Below are 15,709 nucleotides of genomic sequence, written 5' to 3' on the forward strand. Positions count from 1 at the left end.
GAACACAACACTGTCCCGGGAAGAAATCAAGGGAAGATATCGACATTTCAAACACTCGGCAACCTTTCAAATTTGACTGCAAATGGAATTGCCACTGAATTCTGCTTACAGACATCTTTTTAAAACATGGATTTTAAGCACACACCATCAATGCATTTCAGATGTTCGGGATGCAAGGCAGATCCGAAATGGATCCACTTTGGACTTTGTAACACCTCCGGGGCCCAGCACATTGTCATGAGATTAACCACCACATGCCAAGCACTGAAACAGAGGTAGGAGAAATAATGGTTCTGCAGATGTTGTTGGACCGATTCTCATTGTCCCAGATCACTGGCCATGTTGACAGGGGCTGATGTGAGTTGGAGTCCAACCATCTCTGGAGAACCACAGGTTCCCTGTCCTCTGGCCTAGAAGGCGCTTGCCTCTGCTGCAGAATTCTTGCCACAGACTGAGTGCTCTTGTAGCTTTACTATCAGCTTTGCATTCAATTACTGCTTTACAGTTTAGCACATGAAACCCATGTATGGTTCCATCACTTCCAATGCTCTCACATACAGGTTTTCTAAGCATACAGACATCATGTGCAAGTCCAGAGAGGACAACGTGAATTCCTACCAGTGGCGTAGCGTGCCCCCCCCAGACTGGGCAGCTGGGGTAGGGGCGCATGCCGGGGGGGGGCACAAACAGAGCCCACACAGAGGGTGAACGGAACCTACCTCCAGGAGGCTCATCACCTGCTGCCTCCATCCACCTGCCTGCTAGACCAACCTGCCTGTCTCTGCATCTCAGCTGCCAGGGATCTGTGCCTGTCATGGAGGCACTTGATTGTGTCCTCTCAAATATGTGAGCCTGGGGTCACGGCACCCTCTACATCCCCCACATGATTTCTACTGCACAATCATGCAACAAACTCCTGCTCCCCATAGGTAAGATCAGCAAACATAGCCAGGTATGTGCAGATTTTGTACTTATTGCTATACAGAAGTGGCCTCCTTTTGGGAGTTTAGTGTTGGCTCCTACTCAGAACATGCACTTGGACAAAACAGTGGTAGAACCTCTCTCTGGCATACAGAAGGTCCCAGGTTTAATCCCTTGCATCTCTGGGGTAGGGCTGAGATAGACTTCTGCCTGAAACCCTGCAGAAACCCTGCCAGTTAATGTAGACAGTACAGAGTGAGATGACTCAGCATGACACAGCATGAAGCAGCTTCCTAAGTTCCTCCACTGTGAAATAATTCTAAACTTGGTTTTAGTACATCACATCCCGTCAATGTTCCACCCTTACCGGGGTTGTGCTGCTGCCTCCGTAGAAGGTGACCTCTTCCCAAGTAGCAACAAAAATGGACACAGCGTTGAACGATGGCAGGTTCTTGAAATACTTCCGGATATCTTTGGAGACCTTCTTGAGGAGATCAGGATCCGTGCTCTCCCGGTAATAGACTTCCCCTCGGATGCCGTTGTGGACGTCTGCCCAGAAAGGAGCAATAAAAGCCCGCCCGTCAGCCAGGGGGAAAGACTCTGGCGTGAACTGGCTGACCAGCACATTAAAGGAAACGACGCCATTGTTGTTGACCTGCGAGGGAAAGCGGAATGGTTTGATTTAAGCCAGTGGAAGGCTTGGCAGCGAGAGGCAGAAATGTCAGCTTAAAATTATGCTTGCGTAGGTTGAGTCGGTGGCAGAGGCTGGGCTATGTAATTATGGGTTGTAAATAGGGCTATATTTCTAGGCTCCCCTGTGGCCTACATCTCACCCTGAGGCTGGGATAGAACTGAGGTTCAAAAACCCAAAGAGAAATGAAACTCAGAGGTGACCCCCCACCCCCCTGGATATTTCCATACTCTGCATTTTCATCATGACCACCTTTTCACAGAATACTCACCAAAGCAGACTGGTCTAAAGAGATTTGTGGGAATTATCTTCTGGGGAAGTCGTATGCTTCCTGCACATCTCCTGCAGTCTTCTGCTCCCTTAGATGCTTGTTTCCCATGGGGAAACAACCAGACCAGGGCCGTCTTAAGCATATGTGGCACCAGGATGCAAAGATCTGCCCGGCTCCCCCCCCCCAGGTTGCCCAGAGTTGTTGACCTTTTTTTAGGGGGGACCCCAAAGTTGTTGACCTTTGTTTAGGGCAGGCCAGCGAGGGGCGCATGGCAGAGCTGACCTGGCCTGCTGCCTCAGCATCAACAGAGGAACGGCAGCAGAGCAAGGCCGGAGCCAGACGCCTGGGGTGGGGGGTGGACAAGCAGAGCCCAGCACAACAACAATTGAGCCTGAGGCGGTGGCAGCAGAGCAGTGTGCACTGGTCAGGCCTCTCAACGGCCCGCCAATCCCAGGAGTTGGCCGGCTGCCTCAGCGCCTTGCTTGCCTGTAGCAGAAGAACTGTGCTCCGATGGGCTCTACTCTGCTCGGCAGTGGCTGTCGGCTCTTCCCAATCCCCGGACTCCAAATCTCGACCCTGGACTCTCGGCCTGGAGCTCCTGAGAGCCCTGCGCTAGGGTGCCCCACACCCCTAGCACCTTTGGGTAAGATGGCCCTGAACCAGACATTTACCTCTGCCCACATCACTTTCTCAAGTGGTAGCATCCATCAAGAGCTTCACCGCACAATTCTGCTTCACTGTTGGAGCCTCCTTGGGACTACACTACATCTAACTAAAGGTTGAGGATTTCTAGAAAACTAGAGAGATGGGGAGCCAGAAGGAACCAGACGGTGGAAAAGGTCCTCTGTCTGAGACCTCAGAGAGTTTCTTGCTGGTCAGAGTACAGAATCCTGGGTTGGAGTAGCCAGTGGTCTGACTCAGCGTAAGACAGCTGAGGTCTCTTTCTGCACATTTTGCCCATGTATTTGCTCACCCCTTGATCTTGCACCAAAGAGGTAATTTTTATTAGTCTTTTCAAGCACCACCATGAAAGATCAAGTCAGCCGAACAGCTCGTCTGCTAAACAAACAAACAAAACAAATAAAGATGCAAAAAATAAAAATTTTTAAAAATCCCTGAAGCTGGAACGAAATAAATAATCTTCATTTTCCTGCAGCTGCTCCCTCCATACGCTTGTTGCGTGTCATGCAACAGGAATAATGTCCGACGTGTCAAGGCCCTCGCGTCTCTCTGGTGTTTAATCACCTGCAAAAGGCAATTTATTGCCTTTTATATCCCTGCCCCACGAACATTAGCCCATTAAATATACCTCTGACTTTCTTAATCATAAAACCTATCAGTTCATGAAATCTAAGAACTTGTCAGGAGGGATCCCATAAATCTTCCTCTGGCCTGAAATGCTGGAGGGAAGCTGTGTTTAAAATGCAGACGTTAATGGCGGGGAAAATGAATAATAGGGTCCGGCGGCTTCCGCAGCCCCAGCCCTGTACTTACAAAAATGGTTCGATATGGGACTCCGAAGAAGATGAATGGGAAGGACAGCTTGATCTCCGGGGAGCTGCCGTCATCCACTTTGGGCGTTTTGGTGTCGTTGGGCCAGAACGGATACAAAATTGCCATGGCCTGAGCTGTAATTGGGACATATGTTCTATTATTCAAATGCCAGCCCCACTGCGTTGTGGTCACCATTGGCACACAGTCAGAACCATCTCATCTCCCTCACCCTGAAAGCCCCTTTAATATTTAAAACAAACAAGCAAAATGAGTACCCGTCCACTAAGATGCACCTCCATCTGCGGTGAGTCATAGCTGGAAATTTAGAATGACACACACATTCACTATACTCAGGCAAGATATAAGGACCAGCAAAAGTGAAACCTGTGGACCTTATAGAGCAGACACATGCAAATTCAGACCCCCTCAAATGTCCCTATTTTCCAGGGAGAGTCCCGCATTTACAGAAGCCGTCCCGGTTTCTGATTTGGTTCCAGAATGTCCTGCTTTTACATAGGACGTCCCTATTTTCATCAGAGAAATGTTGGAGAGTGTGGAGTTATGCAACCCCTGAGCCAAGGAGATAAGTAACTATACATCCTTTAGAAGACACCTGAAGGCAGCCCTGTATAGGGAAGTTTTTTAATGTTTAATGCTTTATTATGTTTTTATATATATTGGAAGCTGCCCAGAATGGCTGGGGCATTCCAGTCAGATGGGCGGGGGTATAAATAATAAAATTGTTGTTGTTGTTGTTATTAAATTGGACGTCCCTATTTTCATCAGAGAAATGTTGGAGGGTATGAGATATGTCCTTAATGTCAGTCATGACAATTGATTTCAGTGGGTCTACTCTGAGTAGGCAGGGCGAGATTGGATATAACCCTTAAAGTTTGTCTGATCTGCCAAGTTATTTTTCACATTGATTTAAGCTGAGCTGAGTGCCAAACCTCCAGTTGCTCATACAGTGGTACCTCGGGTTAAGAACTTAATTCGTTCCGGAGGTCCGTTCTTAACCTGAAACTGTTCTTAACCTGAGGTACCACTTTAGCTAATGGGGCCTCCTGCTGCCGCCGCGTGATTTCTGTTCTCATCCTGAAGCAAAGTTCTTAACCTGAGGTACTATTTCTGGGTTAGAGGAGTCTGTAACCTGAAGCATCAGTAACCTGAAGCATCTGTAACCTGAGGTACCACTATAAGGCCCAAGCCTGAACACAGATACAAGTTTGCAGATGTTCCCAGAGAAACCACTTGCTAAAATGGCCTTACTGGCAAAGGTGAAATGGCAAAAGCTCTATCCTGAAACATTCCCATTATGGGCAGAAACCCCTGCTCACACAACATCAACTGAATTGTATCTGCTTGGCTGAGGTTTCTTTCCCTGATGTTTTTACATGAGGGGATAATGCCGTCTCGGCTAGAAAAGAACTTTGCTGCCCTCGTTATAGTCAATGAATGCTCAGCCGAGCCTCCAAAGGCAAAACAATTCACCCTCTGTTTAAGAGTCTTTGCTGCAGTCCTATGTTAAGTTTCATATGGGCGCCTACCAGGGCCGCATGGAGACCTTTAGAGGCCCTAAGCACAGAGAAGGTGATGGATCTCCCAGGTGCAATTCAAAGTAAGAACAATAGTTAACCGTATAAAATAAAAAAATTAAAATAACAATGAAGCATAGATTAATTGTAGCACACGACAGGACCTGATGTCCCCCTGGTTTAAGTGGGGATAAGTAATTGAAAAGAGAATGGAAGACAGGGGGGACAGTGTGGAGTGTAAAGAAATCTAACAAAGTTCTGATTTTCCCCATGATGACTGCTCAAGACTTTTCTTTTTTAAAAAAATAAAAAAATCACATTTTTAAAATATAAAAAAATCACATTTTGCGTGTGTGCACTCTTTCATTGAAGGTGCTTTAAGCATGTGCTTAAATGGAGATTAATGGAGATATATCTGCAGAAACTGAAGAACTGGCCAATGAAATATGAACTTTTTAAAAGGAGTGGAATGATTTTGGACAGTATCTGGTGTATAATATTTTTGTCACGCACCTGCTGGATTGTTCTAACCTACACAGAATGGAAGGAGTAAAAATGTTGTTGCTTTTTTATTATTATTGTTATTGGTGTTCTTGTTGGGAGCCGCCCAGAGTGGCTGGGGAAACCCAGCCAGATGGGCGGGGTATAAATAAATTATTATTATTATTATTATTATTATTATTATTAGCCTAGAATGGCCTATTGAGTCATCCAGGACTGGCACCTTCCCACTGCATCTTCCTGGATTTTGAGAAAAGGAGAGTCTCTTTGGCCGTCCTCCTGCTCTTTGGCCCTCCAGCAGTACTTGTCTTAACAATTTGATCAGAACACCTAAAGGCCAAAACTAGGGATGGAAGGATATGCCTTCTATCTGCCTTCTTGGATTTCACTTTCTCATTTTTCCAGCCTTAAATTCAGTTCTCCACATTTTGCAGCTATTTACTGATTTTCTTTCTTTTTTTAAAAAAACACCTCTTGAAAATTCATTGGTTTTAGTACGAATTTTTCCTAATAATCACATTTTTATATGCACTTTTGACTTACTTTGCAAGCAATCTTCCCTGCCGTAATGCATTTTTGTATATTGTTTTCACTAATGTTTACATTTTTATGCACGCTTCCCCCCAGTGTATGCAACTTTGTAAACATGGTTCAGTTGGAGAACTGTCTCACAAAATTCAGAGCAGTGCGAATGTCAAAGGCTTAGCTGTGTTTCAGTGGACATATTGCTTTGGAAAGTGCAGATTTGATGGGTTTGCATGCTGAATCCAATCTCTCCACCATCCCTGGCCACAACCTCAGGGCCCTTCACCCTTTTCTGAATCGCGTTACGCATTCCCACCTCTGCTTTCAGCCACGGCGAGGTCTTCACGCAATGGCATTTCTCCTAATTTGCTAAATGCCGTAATGGCAGGTAGAGTCGCTAGGTCCTGACCCAGATTCAGGGTTTGGGCTTCCTTCTCACAGTTTCTGAAAGACTTGAGTTCTTTGCACACAGTGAGGTGTGTACTAGGAATGCATGCATGTAGTGTATGTATGTGTGTGTGAAAGAGAGAGAGAGAGAAGACGGGATCACCAGGACTGTATCTGGTGGCCCCATTCCTGCCACAGCACTGGTTGGTGACTAGGCCCGTGGCTTGAATCTAAAGGTGCCACCCTGATAGAAAAGCATTTTCTGCCCACAGAAAAAGCTCTTTTGGATGTTGTGTGAGAAATTAATGAGTCCGAATCTTGCACAAGTTCTTGAGGAAGGCCCTTGTATTGCCATCTAGAGGGGAGCTGCAACAAATATTGCAGTGTGGTGTTTCTGTTCCAGCATCCAGCCGGTCATTCCCTCTTCCAGTATATTTCATCCTACACCCTCTCCTCATCTGCAACTCCCCATTTCTCTTCTCTTCCCCAGCAGATACTCAGTGTTCTGTGGGCTCTGAGCATGCTGTTTAGGGGCCGGACAGGCTGCCTACTTGGGTATTTTTCCAATAAGAAAACTACAGTGGTACCTCGGGTTACATATGCTTCAGGTTACATACGCTACAAGTTACAGACTCCACTAACCCAGAAATATTACCTCGGGTTAAGAACTTTGCTTCAGGATGAGAACAGAAATTGTGCTCCGGTGGCGCGGCAGCAGCGGGAGGCCCCATTAGCTAAAGTGGTGCTTCAGGTTAAGAACAGTTTCAGGTTCAGAACGGACCTCCAGAACGAATTAAGTATGTAACCAGAGGTACCACTGTATAGAGATAACCAGCCTTTGTTGAAGCCTTTAGCATGCATTGGGCCAGTGAATCTGGTTAGAGAATGGCCTTTACTTTTTGCACATCGAGATATTCTGGTAGGGAAGAAAATAATAAAGTTGTTTATTGCAGGAAAGATGCTGAACTTGGACAGAAATGTTTCCAGTTCTGGTCCCACTAACTAGTCTAGAGAGGAACAAGGCAGCCATGCTTGCTCCCTTTGTTCTCAGAGGATAGTATGAAGATGACCTCTCATCCAGAGGTCTGAGAGAGAGAAGTGTGAGGAGAAGGAGGAGGAAGTTGTAAACAGGATGCAACCTGAGACGTATCAGGCCAAACAAGAAAGAGATAAGAGAAGTAAGCTGATAGGTTAAAGGTACAGGGATAGTCTGGGAATGTGGAAGGGCCTCGCGCTATCTGCCTTAACCCCATGTAAAGCCCTCTTCGGCAAGCTGAGTTGCACCCAAACTTCCAACAAAAGCCCTTCGGCTTGGCACCACGACAGGCATGAAGGATCTGTTTGAGAAACATTTGTGAAAGAGGGCAACTGTCCTGGCTCTGGAGATCGGTTACAAGGACTTGAGATCGCTGAAATAAATAAATGGCCCAGCGCAGCAGGATGCAGGCTCCACCCTCTGCCGTGATGAGGGAAATCCCTGGTCTCCCTGGAGCTTCCTCTCACATTCTTCAGGCGAATACGGTCTCTCAATCCCATCAGCATCAGAGGCACAGCTGGTGGTGACACGAGGGAGAGCCTTTTCTGCGGCTGCCCCCAGATTGTGGAATTCCCTCTCAAGAGCGGTTGGACAGGCTCCCTCCTTGTTGCCTTTCCTCTGGTAGGCTCAGACCTCCCTGTTCTGGCAGGCCAGACAATATTGACCACTGGGAGCTGGTATTTGGGGCAATCGGTATTTGAATTGCTGGTGCTAAAAGCATTTTATTGTATTTTAACTAGGGTCTTCTTCAGCTACGCTTTTAAAATTACTTTGTGTTTTATCATGATGCTTTAAAATTTTTGTGAGTCGCCTTGAATCCCATCTTGGGAGAAAGGTGGGATATCCATGCATTAAATAAATAAGGCCCTTGCGGGAAATGTATTGTGAGTTTTTTTCATATTCGTGTCCAGGCAAACTGTGGATGAAGGGACTGTAAACCTCCACAGGGTAGCGCCTTGCCGAATTTCTAACAACTTGGAATTAAGGTGCTTGCATATGCTTAAAAAATAATTGATAGGATCTACAGGAGAGAAAGAATTGATAGACTCTACAGGGCCTAAAAAAACCTGGCCAATTACCAGTGCAGTGTAAGTATTAGAATAGGGGGTGGGGGGGACCTCAGACCCAGGACCTCCAGGTGAGTCTATCTGGCCCTGGGGAATCTCACCAAGAAATGGCCCTTCCTTGTGTGTTTTAGCCTGGCTGGAATGTGTCCTTGAACCCTCGTCATGCCTACCGCTTCCTTGGATACTTGATAGAGTGAGGTGGTACAGGGTATGTAGAAACTAACTTACCATGCAAATGCAATAATTGCATTTCTCCTCCTCCCACTTTGCTTCTGGGTGCACCCAACATTGGCATGTGGCCCCCAGTCTGTAGAACCAAATGGTGAAAATGACCTGGAAGGCCTGTAAAGGTCAACTTGGTAGCCCACATAACCCGGGGACTATGCCATTCACTGCAATATGTTCATCCGCTTGCTTTGAGAGATGCTAATTGGCTGGCTTTGATGCTATGCTTATCTGCTGACTTGGGATGCTTGGCTATTGGCCTTGGGAGGGGAGCTACCCATAAGGCTTGGATGCCTGCCACCTAGGCCTTCATTGGTCAGGTGGACCGACAGAAATTTCTGGCCAAACTGACAAATGATGTTTTCTGTATAAGCAACGCTTAACATGCTAGCCTCTCGTGGGCAGTCATGACAAACGTTTGCTGTTTCAGGGGTTGCCCCAAGTCTGTAAAGGCAGGAAGGTCTCTGGCATTGCATTGTAAGTTTTCACTTTTCCACAATAAAGCACTAGAATTGACCTCTCTGGCATTTTTGACCCCTGCACCAAACCACTCGCACAAGCTCTCCTTTGGGCCTGTGGATGAGGGCACCCAAAAAGCTGCCCAAAATGGAATGTGGCTCCCTGGCTAAAAATGGGGATACCAGCGTTTGAATCTCCACTTAACCAGGAAGCTCACACAGGGTGCTATGAGGATAAACCAGGCATAGGCAAACTCGGCCCTCCAGATGTTTTGGGACAACAACTCCCATCATCCCTGACCACTGGTCCTGTTAGCAAGCGATGATGGGCATTGTAGTCCCAAAACATCTGGTGGGCCAAGTTTGTCTATGCCTGGGATAGACTAAGAGGGGAGGACTGTTGGCAGTGTGATGCAATTCAGCCCACACTGAAGGCTGATGTGTCTGAGCACAAAATAGCAGAGAGAGTCGGGGGGGGGGGACACACCTCCAGACTTCCTAGACTGCCCTTTAACCTTTGTTGCCCTTCCTTCAGGCTAGACTGATACTCTTATGGTTGCTGACCTCATTTCCTACTTTCCTCTTCTTCACTTCTCAACTTGTGAGGCCCCTTTGTGTATTTGTTGCTGAGATGCAAGAGCAGGTGCAACTCATGGCATTCTCTCATCTTAACTTTGTTAGAACTAGGATATTTCCCACCAAGCATGTATTTCCTGCAATAAATGCAGCTTCCTCGTCTTCCTAAACCCAGAGTCTCAGTGAAATATCAAGGGTAAAGTGTGTTCCTGCAACAGTGATTTAGTTTTAAGTTCAATTTCTGCTGATGCATTTGAACTCCAAATGCCACCAAGAGCCACATGTGACATGCTGAGCACCCTGGAGGAACCCCCACAAAAGCAATTAAATAAATTAATAATCAGTTCATCCTCTACTCTAATCCCCTTAATACCACCCCAAAGCTATTGTACAACCTCAGCAGAGATGCTCCTTAGCAGAAATTGCTTGCTGCTTCTGTTTGCTCACTGCCATGCCACACTAAGCTATCATGCACAGGAATGGGAGTGGGTGGAGAAATTAAATTGCATTTAAAGGTGAATCTACCCAATTCACACTTTCTGAAATTGCATGAACACAGTCATCCTTTGAAAACTGCACTTCTCCAAATCTTGCAATGCATTTTCTGAAACCCAGTAATGTGTACCAAAATTTAAAAAGGAAAATAAGCATAGGGTAGGGTTCAGTGTGAACTGAAATGCACATATTCCTGAAAGCAACATGGAAAATGCATTATATCGGGGAACATTGCTTTGCAAAAATGTGTATATTAGGAGAAATTTGCACTAAAATGCTGGTGAATTCCAGGGAAAGAAAAATCCACAAGCTGAGGTGGAAATGCAGAGAACCCAAGAAAAACCGAAATTGACATATTTGCCCATTCAAAAACACTACCAATTTCTTGCACACAATGCAAAACACACGTATCTTATTCATCTTTGCAAGTGACAGAGGGCTTGAAAGATATTGCTATGAGACATTCTCTGTCTCTGGAATTCTTTTAAAAAAAGAAAAAGAAAACTGTTCTAAATGCAAACATGTAAAGATAAGTTGCCATAAAACAGAGAGACTGGCAGGCAGCACAGCCAATCAGATAATCAACATGTTTTTGCATATGGATACGGACGATGTTAATGTCTCTGGCAAGCATTCCTTTGCCAGAGAGACAGTGAGTGAGCAAAATCATTTCACAGCTGTTATGTAATAGCTGAACAATTATAGCTTGGGTCACAGCTGTGAAATGTAGAGGTTGTTGTTCTTTCTTTTTTCCAAGAGTGGAACTGAGCCCAACTTTTCCTTTTAACAGCTGCTTTAAGAATCAGCAATGAGCTGCATCTTTGCAGGTGCAGCCTCTTCAAACATCCCCAAAGGTTTACCTGGTCCCATTATGTGGAAAAGCGCTACAACCATTTCCCTTTATTGGGAACAAGTTCTACAGGGTAGATCAAAGCGGGGAGCGATGTACAGCTTTCCACCGGGATCCGAAACTAGTCTGAATAATGGTTTCTGATATCAGTCCTTAAACACACTCACCTATCTAGGGGAAGGGACAGGCTATTTATTATAACACCATTTCCCTCCCATTTTGCAAAAAAATAAAAAATAAAAAATCCATACAGAAACAAGCAAACAAATACAGAAACAATAAAACCGCCAACCTAACAGAAGCTACACTTCATCAAACACAAAATCCCCTCTGTGAATCTCAAAAAAACCCTCTGAAACAGAAGATTCACCAAAGCCTAAAAACTAAACCAGAATGGGAGAGATGAGCCTTCTTGGAGAGGTAGGCCCATAAACCCAGTGCCACCACAGAGAAGACTCTGCCCCATGTCATCACTTCCCTGTTTCTCCAAGGGAATGGGGAAAGGGGAACATGGGGCAAGACTTCCTTAGATGACCTGCCTGTGCAATTAGTTGCATACGGGAGGCGACAATGGGAGTGCTCAGGTAAGCTGACTGTATAAGGCAGGAGATAACTGCCTCTCTCTGCTGGTACAGAAGCGAAAGCAGGTGCTATGTGGGTCCCACAAAATAGGGTGCCTTTTGCATCCACCATGGCAGCGTGGCAGTTGCTTCCACATGGTGTGATTCCACACGGCTGTGGGACGCAGGTGAGTTGCAGAATCACAGGCATTACTCACTTTCCCTTCCGGCTGGTGACAATCAGACTCACCCAAGTGACCCTGCTTATCTGGTACTTTAACTCACACCAGTTCTCCAGTGGGATGGGAAGCTGCCTCCCTGCTGCCGTGGACATCTGTGGGGTGGGATGCTAAGGTCAGGGCACCAGATTTGGCGTCCCAAGGATGCACTTTCTTGGAAATCAGTCCAGCTGCAGCCCGCGAGATGTACTTACTCTGCTTTCAAAACTGAAAAGCCATTAGCTATACATGCCTGGTTCTTATGCAGCGTATCTTTGACGGGAGCGGTTTGCTAATTACCGGGGAAGTATCAGTATCCGGCCGCTGACGAGCCGAAATACTAACCTTGCTGTCGAATAATTATGAAGGCAAAAGCCACCCAGCTTCTAAAGAACGACGGGTAATTCATCCTAGAGGAAGAGGAAGGAGAAAAAGTGCAGCAAATCAGTCGCCCATCCAGAACCAGGTCCCATATGTAAATCCCACCGTAAAGCGTATGTCAAGATCGCCTCAGCATCGCTTGACGGGACCAGACGGCTTGAAATTTGGGAAACCAGTCACTTCATCCGTGCCCACAAACACAAAACCTCTTAATTAGGTCGCGGTTAACGACACCGCTCTTGTTTGAAAAGGGGAACAAAGGGTTTGTTTGGCTCATTTTGTCGGGGCAAACTCAGGGAACAATGCCGGAGGGGGCAAGTTTGCTAGAAAGTGCTACCAGTGTCAGCTTTAAGAGGTCTGAATATGAAAATAGCTCGGAGAGGAAACACTCATTCCCCTAATAACCCCAAACGATTCCTCAATGATCTCCACGCTACAAAGCTTTTGGCTGAACAGATTCTTATTGTATACCAAAACGAGAGCCAATTATCTACCGTGGAGTGCTCTCCTCGCTGGAAGACTTTCAACGCTGCTTTAACTAATCCTTCCTTCTTCTTCGTCTTCTTCTTCTTCCCTTTCTGTATCAGCTGGTGAGGCAAAGAACACTTCACATTTCTTGACTGGTAGCATGGGAGGACAAACATTGACATAGCTGCCCATCTTTTGCGTTAACACAGATATCAGTTTTGCAAAGGGTTCGGCGGGGGGGGGGGGCGTGTGCGGAGACGAGATAAAAACGAAGCTCCATAAATAATACAGAAATCCTACGTGGGTATTTTAATTCCTTTCGTGCCCTGAGGAATTTGTTATACATTATTAATCCGGTACAAAATCGCTCTCAATGTAAAGTGCTCAGAGTTTCATTACCTTTGCATTTTTATTAAATCAGGGCCAGATTTCTGCATTTCTGCCCAGGAATCTGTTGCAGAAGAGAGAAACATGGACTGCCACTCTGGACCAGGTGAAAGGCTCTTGTATTAATTTGCAAGGCCCTTAATGACTTGGGTTCAAGGTACCTCAAGGACTGCTTGATCTCTCTTATCCCTGCCCGGTCACTGAGGTCATCGGGAAAGTCACTGCTTTTTCGAGGCAAAAAAGTTGCTGGACCGAATGTTCCTCAGAAGACCCACTGAGGAGCCCAAAGAGGATCTCTTTGGGCAGGGGGGTATTCTCATGAGCCAGAGGCTTGCTGAGGCTGCTCAGTTGAGGCAAGTTGGGGGTCCTCCTGTGCCTCAGCTGAGCAGCTTAACAAGCCCCCAACCCACCTCTCCAGCTCATGTGAGCCAGAGCAATGTGGGGGCTTGCTCAGTTGAGGAATGGGACATCCTCTGCAGGCTCCTGAAAGGGTCTCTTCACAAGCTGGAGGTGACGCAGAGCTTTGTTGAGGCTGGTCAGAGCTCTCCCCCCACTTCTGGGACCCAGCTGAGAGGTGCCGGAATGCTGTTCCAGCCCGTTCTGGCTGGAAAAAAAAGCCCTGCTGCTAGTGGTCCTCATGGCTCAGATGCATGGCTTAGATCAGCGGTTCTTGACCTGTGGGTCCCCAGATGTTGTTGGACTACAACTCCCATCATCCCTGAGCTCTGGTCTTGCTAGCTAGGGGTGATGGAAGTTGTAGTTCAACAACATCTGGGGACCCACAGGTTGAGGAAGGGTGGCTGAGATCCACCAGAAGCTGCGATGCATTCAGTAGTGTGGACCCAATTTTGTGGTACTACCATCCAGTTGAGGTCATTCAGGCCCCTTCTCTCTGCCGAACTTCTGATGCTTAGTAAATACTTTTTTTCTAGCAGGCATTTTAACAGAAGCCTGCTTTTACAGTTTTAACTGATTATCGCCTTTTCTGTATTATGTTTCTTGTACAGCACTTAAGAGACGACTGCCATTAAGCGGGATCTCACTCATGTAGATAAATAATAATACAGAACTCACATGGCTGTCTTCAACAAAGTTCAACTCAGAGTAGAACCCACTGAAATGAATGAACCTGTTTGCTGTGCCCATTAACTTCAATGGGTCTACTCTGGGTAGGTCCATCACTGGAGACAACCCACAATGCCTCCTGCATTTAGTTCAATAGGGGGGAGCAGCCCCAGGACACCCACAGAGTTGACCCTCCTTTGAAGGGAGCTGTGTGGGGCTCTGAATATGGGGCAAAGCAGTGGCATAAAGGGGGTTTACAGATTATTAATATTATTTAAATCTACAATTGTGCCCAAGTCAGTCTGGAGCACTGAATGTCAGCACAAGCTGTACAAATATCCCATGGATAAACTCAGCTGGTACAGCATGGAGACTCTTAATCTCAGGGTCATGCTCACACTGCTCAAAAGATTAATGCATTGCAGGGAGCTGGACTAGATGACACTCATGTTCCCTTCCAACTCTATAATTCTTTGATTCTATGAACCCAGAATGGTTACATACACATGTATATGCTAGGAGATGACAATGGGACTAGTATAGGATTCGATATTATCTTCAGAAACCTGAGCAAAAGCCAGCAAAATACAGTAGCAACGACAGCTGCAGTCATACGCACATACCGGGTTGTAGCCAACTGAATCCATACTCAGAGTAGACTAAGGTTACCAGACGTCCCCATTTCCTGGGGACGGTCCCTGGATTTACAAATCAGTTCCCTGACAAAATCCATCTATTTAGTAGGAAGTTGAAAAGTGTCCCCGGATTCACTGAAAAAAAAAAAAATCTGGTAACCTTAGAGTAGACCCACTGAAATCAATGAACTTTCATTGGATCCACTCTGAGCATGGATTCAGTTGGATACAACCTGCCACCTCCAAGTCCTGCTGTACATGAGCAGAACTTACTTCTAAAACAAGCATTGGGTCAGGCTGTATCATGAGCCATTGAAAGCAATGGAGCAGGACTTCAAGAGGATGAATTTCAATCAGTTGATTTCAATGGGACTTTGCTACAAATAGCTTTCCCACCGTTTCCCCAATCTGTTATTATTATTATTTCTTAAATTTGTTTACCACCCTATTCTTACAGGTCTCAGGGCGGTTTGCAGCCTTGAGGGGGCAGGAAGAGGATGGGGTCCCATGCATCCATGGTTATCATAACTAACTTTTACTGGAGTCAGATGTCGCCTTTCTTCTGCAGTGTAAAGCTATCATTAATCAGAGTTGCTTAAATTCTTTAACTAAAGGCTTGTAAATGTACCTGTGTCTAACATTCTCTCTCATACACACACACACACACACACACACACACACACACAGACAGACACACACACGTACAGATTCATTTTCCTAAATCGCAGGAGTGACAGAGATTATAATTATAAAACTGTACAATGTAAAAGAGAGAGATATGTAATGACATACTAACATTCTATGTAAGTTTAATGTGTGCATGATAGGTATAGGATAAAGATATCAAGATGAAATTTCAGCATTTATCTATATATATAACCAGGAATTGACATTGATATAGCAAATGTGACATGTTCTATCAAATAAATCCAGAGTTCCCGGAATACTGAACATATTTCTGGA

At 45.8% G+C, this 15,709-nt stretch overlaps 1 protein-coding gene across 2 annotated transcripts in view; it reads right to left on the bottom strand.

Moving 5' to 3' along the window:
• The window catches only part of TECTA (tectorin alpha), an 86,907-nt gene extending 74,368 nt beyond the window's left edge, over positions 1 to 12,539 (bottom strand). Inside the window, exons 1-3 of one of the 2 annotated variants that reach the window (XR_014542065.1) lie at positions 12,156 to 12,539; positions 3,378 to 3,511; positions 1,289 to 1,576 (exon numbers count right to left, since the gene is read on the bottom strand). Coding sequence is in view for 1 of the 2 variants with exons in the window: in XM_083588258.1 (XP_083444384.1) it covers positions 1,289 to 1,576; positions 3,378 to 3,511; positions 12,156 to 12,219 (486 nt within the window). In the remaining variant the exon portion in view is untranslated. The remainder of the gene's footprint in view (positions 1 to 1,288; positions 1,577 to 3,377; positions 3,512 to 12,155) is intronic. The other variant, XM_083588258.1, reaches the window with a different exon arrangement.
• Between the last annotated feature and the right edge of the window lie 3,170 nt (positions 12,540 to 15,709).

The sequence above is a fragment of the Podarcis filfolensis genome (assembly GCF_964270895.1).
Source record: "Podarcis filfolensis genome assembly, chromosome: 15".
In the NCBI taxonomy this organism is placed as follows: domain Eukaryota; kingdom Metazoa; phylum Chordata; class Lepidosauria; order Squamata; family Lacertidae; genus Podarcis; species Podarcis filfolensis.